The 6,847-nt window shown below is 52.5% G+C and overlaps 1 protein-coding gene across 1 annotated transcript in view; it reads left to right on the top strand.

Moving 5' to 3' along the window:
• ETS1 (v-ets avian erythroblastosis virus E26 oncogene homolog 1) overlaps positions 1–6,847 on the top strand; it is a gene marked incomplete at its 5' end in the record, with an annotated part of 24,718 nt that overhangs the window by 3,013 nt on the left and 14,858 nt on the right. The window contains 2 exons of the mRNA XM_010142818.1: positions 4,050–4,169; positions 4,782–4,982. Of these exons, the coding sequence (XP_010141120.1) occupies positions 4,050–4,169; positions 4,782–4,982 (321 nt within the window). The remainder of the gene's footprint in view (positions 1–4,049; positions 4,170–4,781; positions 4,983–6,847) is intronic.

The raw sequence follows: 6,847 nt of genomic DNA, 5'->3' as shown, positions 1-6,847 counted from the left end.
GCTCCTGAGAAAGGTTTCGAGGCGGCTGAACCCTTTCAGCTGGGGGACATTGGGAAATAATCTGTTGTTTCAGCTTCCCCCATCGCTAACCCTGCCCTGGTTTTGGTTCTCGTGAAGGCTGGGATAGAGGTGGCTTGGCGCAGCGGGGGGACAAGCTTGGACTTGGTGTGGGCTGGAGATGGGGAGTCTTGGGGCTCGGTGGTCACGGGCTCACCGTGGGTGCCTGGGAAGAGGGTAGGAGAGCAAACTCATGTCCCTCCTTGTGGAGCCACTGAGAAACAGCTCCTGCTCCATCAGACACCAGGATGGGGGGATGTCCTGGACCATGGACATGTCGAGGTGGGGCAGCTGGTGGCCATCATGCGTGGGGGGCTCAAAGGGAGACAGGCACAAACTCCTGCAGCCCTTGGACACACAGTCACAGAGATGATTTTTCTGGACTCTGCAAATGGTCTTGTTTGAAACCAACACGTGTCTTCTCCCAGACTTGTCCCCATGCCTCTTCCAAGCCACCCAAGAGCCCCAAATCCTCACGGTATCAGCACACGGAAGGGTTAGCCTCAGGCCAGGGAAGGGGAGGATGAGGAGGCTGGGCAGAGGAGCAGGCTTTTACCTGAGACAACAGTGCATTGGGTTCCTGACCTTGGTGTCCATCCATCAGAGCGAGGGCAGGGGGAGGCCACCGGGTCAGCTGGCGCCACTCTGACCTGCCTTACATCCATTTGCCACATAGGCTACTGGGTAACGAGCGGGGACCAGGCAAGGACACACTTTGATGGAAAAAAAGTGAGCGGCTGAGGGGACCTTTAAAGAGGCGTTGACCCCGAGTGGAAACGGGGACGAAAAATGACTTTGCTCTCATTCTCCTGCTCAAAGCATCTGATTTTTTTGGGTTTTATAGGTTTTTTTTTTTGCCTTTACTGCCATTTATTTTGCTTACGCAATCAGATGCTAATGCTTTGGCGTGCAGCAGAACCTCCTGCGTTTTAAGGTCAAAATCCCTGAAGTTTGTAAATCGTTGTCCTTTCAAAAGATGAGATGTGTAGAAATAGTTTATACATGCGGGGCCTGGTGAGGGCAGAGTGGGAATCTGGCTGGGAGATGAACTCGGTGATCTTGGCCTCGTCGCTGGCTGCTTTTCTCCCAGGCTCCACGTCTGGTGCAACACCTCCTGCAAGAGGGGTGGTGGGTTTGGGGCAGATCCCCCATAGCGGGTTGTTGTTATCCTCTTGTCTTTCTGAAATCCTGTCCCCGGGGATGTCAGGGAGCTGGAGGAAAAACAGAGAGAAGGTTTTGAGAAGCCTTCGGGGTCGCAAAGTGAACTCCTAGACCCCTCCTTGCTTTGGAAAGCCACTAGATGAATCCTTGTCCCTCTTTGCCTTCCCTCCGTGCAAGGCCATGTTACTTATCTCTGCTCCACAGATGCTGGAGATGCTGGTGACATAACTTCCCAGAGTGACTGCAGCTCCTGTTAGTATTTAAAAATCAAACCAGAACACCCTGCCTGGTCTCCCAGGAGGAAAATCAAACGCAGCTCCCTGTCAGCGCAGCGGCAGCAGGAGGAGGACATGCCATCCAAGCTGCACGTGGCAGCCACCACGAGACAGCAAACCCAGGCTGGGGCTCAACGCCACGGTGGCCGGGGCCCCCGCGCTCGTTTTTTGTGTGAAACCCCTGAAAATTTTGCAACGGAGCTTAGGTTTGGGGCAGGGTGAACGCTCCCTCCCGTGTGTCTCTTCAGAGCCTGCGGACGCGTGGGTGGACGTTGTGGCCAACAGGAGGTACACAAGAGGAGGCATTTGATTTGTGCAAGATTCGATTAAAATCTTGGAAACAGGTTTCAGATGGCAGTGAAAGCTGAAACCGGGGGAGCTAAGCCTGGCTCGCTGTCGTTACCGAAATTCTGGCCTTTAGGCATCGCAGACTGAAGACGAAGGACTCGTCCACGGGTGCTGGAGGACATCACCAGGGCTTTGGTTCTCCTCCTTGGGGTGTAACTCCTGACACCCAACAAAGGGGAGAGCTGGGGAAAACCAAAGGAAATGGTATTTCAGTAAATCCAGCGCCTCAGAACCAGCAGAGACAGAATTTAGAAGAAAAAGCACCCGTCTCTCCCCGTCTGGTTCGGCTCACGTGGCTGAGGCTGGTCCCCAAACACGTATGCAGAGCTCCACCAACACGTTCAGCTTCCCCCGTGAGAGCTTCTCGCTAGATGTGGGACACGGCTGACTAAAATAAGGCCTCTGCAAGTGTTAGCGGGCTCAGGGCTTTGGGGCTGGTTTGTTTTCTGAAGAAATTCTAACTAGTAGCTACAGGAAAAAAGAAAAAATAGATGACGTTTCAATCCTAAATCTGCCGAGTATGGTGTATTTTGAAGGAGAAGCCTCGAAATGCACATTTTTGGGGTTTAAATACAAACCATCCTTTGGCACTTTGCTTTTCATGTTATTTTTCACAGTTTGAAAAGAGCCCATTTGCTTCTCCGCTGACCCTTCCCTGGGAACCGCTTTTAAGCCTTCCCTGTTTTGACGTGGTGTTTGTGCGGAGCTCAGCATTCACCTTGCTAAACCGAAACCTTATCGCCCGCTACTGAAAAACTGCGCCGCTGGGTATGTGTGAGCCCAACGCCGTGAATCCCGCAGCAGAACACGAAGCGGGGGTGGGGTCGGTGATAGGCACCCGCTTGTTTCGCAGAGATTTTTTTTGGTGCCAAACCCCACAGTTTTGGATGCCCCTTGCCTTGCCTAAGGAGGTTGTCTCCACGTTGGCCTTTGTGAGTGATTCGGTGTCAAAAATCGGGGTTAAAAACGTTTTCTTAGCTTAACTCTGACTCATCTTCCCATAGCAGCCGGGAGCAGTGAACTGCCGTTTAACCGGCCGGCAGAGGGGAGCGGATTCCTGGGTGGTCCCTGTAACCACAGAGCAGAGAAAGTGCAGTGTTAAACTGTAACATGAGGATGAAGGGAAAGGGGCGCTGAACCACTTTCTCCCGGTGTTATCGCAACGCTGCAGATGGGGAGCGGAGATAGCGAGGGTGGCTGCTTGGTTCGCTGTGCCCTCTCCAGCCAAACCCAGTGAATAATGAAGTGTCGTTTGCCAAATAGCCTCTGAGTGTGCTGGTGGCTTTTGAAGGTCCCCATATTTCCACCGTGGTGGGGTTAAGCGGGGAGGAACTGGGTCCCGAGAGGCTCCGTGTCGGGAATTTTGCTCGTCCTACCTGAGCGGAGTCGTGCAAATCTTACTTACGCTTTGGGGATGAACCTTCGAGGGAGCTGCAAATAGAGGGAGGGGGTTGGTGTGTCGTCTGCTTGGGAGGTGCAAAGACAGAGGTGGAAGAATCGCTCGGTTTGGCCGTGGAGTTGGGTTGGGTGCATCCGGCAAGGTTACCCTCACCCTTCACTACGGACCCACGCGTGGACATTTATTGACCCACCTTATTGACCCGACTCCCAGGTTCCCACTTGCAATAAAACCCCCCAACATCGTGCTTTTTAGATGGCAGGTTGTTCTCTGCGAAAGATGTTTTTCAGGAATGCTTAAACTATATGAAAAAGAGCCAACGAGGAGTTTTTTTCTCATTTTTAAATGGTTGCTTTTGCTTGTGAGACTCTTTGGCTACAAATATCTGCCTCCTTCCAAACAAGTTAGAAAAAATAAAAGAAAAAGAAAGGAAGAGCTTTGCTTTGCTTCTCCTCAGGACTTACTCCAAGGCCCGGCTCTCGGCTTGGCCTCGCGCTCTCCCATGGGGGCGGCTGCACATTGTCCAGTGACTCACCCTGAATCGCCTCGCTCCGCACTCCGGGCTGCGCGTGATGTAACTCAGTGCTAATGTGGGATTTGCCAGCTCTTGGTTTTGCCGGCCTCCTCCGATGGGTTTTCTGCTGGTTCGTCAAGCCTGCTCTCAGCTTGCTTTTTCCCCGCCATTCTTTAAAATGTGAAAAATTCGGAAATAACAATGATTTCTTGGTTTTTCTGACCACCAGGACGCCTGGTGTCTTCCCCGGTCCCACATCCTCATGGCCGTTTTTCTCTCGTTTTTCTTCTTTCAGATATGGAATGTGCCGATGTGCCTTTATTAACCCCCAGCAGCAAAGAAATGATGTCTCAGGCGTTGAAAGCCACCTTCAGCGGCTTCGCCAAAGAGCAGCAGCGGCTGGGAATCCCTAAAGGTAAGACGTGGCTTCCCAGCAAGCATCCTTGGTGGCCATGGAGAGCGTGTCCTCCTGCCAGGCCGCTCTTCTCCACATCCGATAAGTCCCTTCAGGCAGCATCGCCGTGTTTCTCGGCAGCTTCAGCTGGAAAAACCTGGATGTTCAGGGCAAAACCACTTGCAAACTACACCTTGTGCCTGTCTGTCCTGCTGGCTTCTGCTCTTGCAGCTTTGGGGACCCGCTCCTTTGAGGGCAGCTCCAGGACTTCTAGTTCCAAGTCATCTCTGCTATATGGAGAAGCAACAGGAACCCTTTACCAGAGGCTGATGACAGGGAGAAACCAAGTGAAATAGAGAAAAGGGTGGGAGAAAGGGTGAGAGAACTGGTGGAATTGGTAAAAGTCCCAAACAAATCCAAAACTTGCTCCTCATATGAAATTTGTCTGCAAATATGAACAGTCCTGTAGGTGGGGCGTTCCCCCACCATGTTTTACCCTGATGCCAGTGGACAATATGAGATGAAGCCGTGCTAGTGCCTATCCACTGAGCCCCTGTTTGTGTCTGGTTTTCCTGGGGAAATGGCTTGTGGTTGCTGCGTTAATGGATCTCTTCTCCCCGCCCTTCGGCGCAGATCCCCAGCAGTGGACGGAGACGCATGTGCGGGACTGGGTGATGTGGGCGGTGAACGAGTTCAGCTTGAAGGGAGTGGATTTCCAGAAGTTCTGTATGAATGGAGCTGCCCTCTGCGCCCTGGGCAAGGAGTGCTTCCTGGAGCTGGCGCCTGACTTTGTGGGGGATATCCTCTGGGAACATCTGGAGATCTTGCAGAAAGGTGAGTGCTGGAGGCTCCAGGGGGAATGGCTCACGCTGTCCTTCCTAGCCTGGTTCTGGGTCTATCCAAGATGGTGGCTCTGCAGTGAGGTCTTCATCTTGGGCTTTAGTCCCAGTAAAAGCAGCTTTCAAAGCCCAGCATTCCAGTAGGAGCTCAAACAGGCGTCCCAGCTGGTAGTGGGCAATGCAAATCCTGGCCCTGCTTGAAAGAGGAAGGGTGTTTGCGCCGGAATCCGCCGTGGGCAGGAACGCTCTGCCTGCCTGGAAACGGCAGTGGGATTTTCCAAAGCATTCTTCCTCAGCCCATTCAGCTCCCATGGTGAATTTTACTACTTCCGCCAGGTACAACAATACTACAAATCCCACCCGCCTTTCCCTGTTGTGATGGGAAGCTGCTTTGCTTTGTCACAAAAGGTGTCATGGCATTTTGTTGTGTGTCCCCCCCCATCTTTGCCAGTCCCTGCGTTCAAGGGCATTAATTTTCATCGACTGGGTCACGGTCCTGATAAACGTTGACTTTGGGTGATTTTCTCAGCGTCCGGATGCCCCAGCACCACCTCATCCGGGGTGGTTTTGAAAGAGGGGGTGAAGAACTGGACACCTTTAGCTGAGCCAGCAGCAGCAGCAAATCCAGGCTCTTTCTCTCCCTCATTTTTGCACCGAGCTATTTGCTTTCCTGGAATATCTCTTTGCTGTCGTACCAACCCGGTGTGCTTGTCAGCGGGCAGGAAGGGGAGGGGGAGCAGAGTTATGCCTTCCAGGAAACCCTTGACAAATGGATGTTAATTGGCGATTACTAATTTTACTGCTGCTGTGGTTTGCAGAAGGTAAACACGGCTCTTCCCAGCTCTGGGTATGACAGGCTGGTTTTCTGCTCGCTGGCTCTGTATCTGTCCTGTTCTCCGCACATCACATCATTTTTATTGATCGCTTCAATCAAGCAGCTTAACCAGCCAAAGCAAAGCATCACCCTCAGTCGAGTTCCTTCTAGCACTGCCACTCGTGGGTGTGGGATGAGGCACGAGGATGAAAAAGGCCTGAGACCAGAGGAGGTTTTACAGAGAAGCTGGAAATCTTTGTGCTTCTTGCAGCTTTTCTTTCAAAAGGGTGAAAAAGAATAAAGCTGAATTTCTTGGTCTCAGCACTGGGAACCAAGAACTCATCCTGTGTTCAGCTTTACCGGGGACTTTGTCACTTCTTGCACAAGCTGAGCCTTGGCTTCTATGGTGGATTCTCAGCCCAAGGACTAATTTCTGTTCCCTGTAAGTCATGGGACGCCATTACTGGTAGTACATCTCCAAAGACCTGGCAAGATCTGGGCTCTGTTGTACTGGCTCTGTATCACGCAGAATCGTCCCTGCCACATCTCTCCTGACACGAGAGGAGATGGTTGTCTCCTCTTTGCATCTGGAGATGTCAAGCGATCAAGGCTTCCCCAGGTTCAACCGTGGAGTCAGGGTCCTACTTGCCAGTCCCCATCTCCTCTGTCTTCCCTAGCCACCCCCCATCCTCCCTTGGGGGTGTTGATACTGGCAGTGGTGGTTAACACCCAAATATTTGGCTTTACCTATAGTGGTGGGAGCGCCGGCAGCGGGTCCCGCTGCAGCAGGCTGTGACCTTGCTGTCCCTTCAGCCACCACCCCTCCCCTGCGAGCGCTTTCCGAGAGTGACTCACATACCACAGCCTGCTCGGCGTTTAAAACCGGCAGCCGATGGGCGACCTTTCCCTGCATTGATTTGAATATTTTCAGGCATATTTTTCCCAATTTCTCCCTAAAATAACCTCTTGGGTTACCAGCAGTCAGCAGTGCCCTGCGCTTGACTGTAAGCAGAGCTGAAGGTCGCTCCCTTTCTCTGTGGTCACCC

Source organism: Buceros rhinoceros, unplaced genomic scaffold, assembly GCF_000710305.1.
Source record: "Buceros rhinoceros silvestris isolate BGI_N320 unplaced genomic scaffold, ASM71030v1 scaffold13379, whole genome shotgun sequence".
Taxonomy (NCBI): Eukaryota; Metazoa; Chordata; class Aves; order Bucerotiformes; family Bucerotidae; genus Buceros; species Buceros rhinoceros.
Note: the sequence above shows the minus strand (reverse complement) of the source record. Positions and strands in the feature narration are given on the sequence as shown.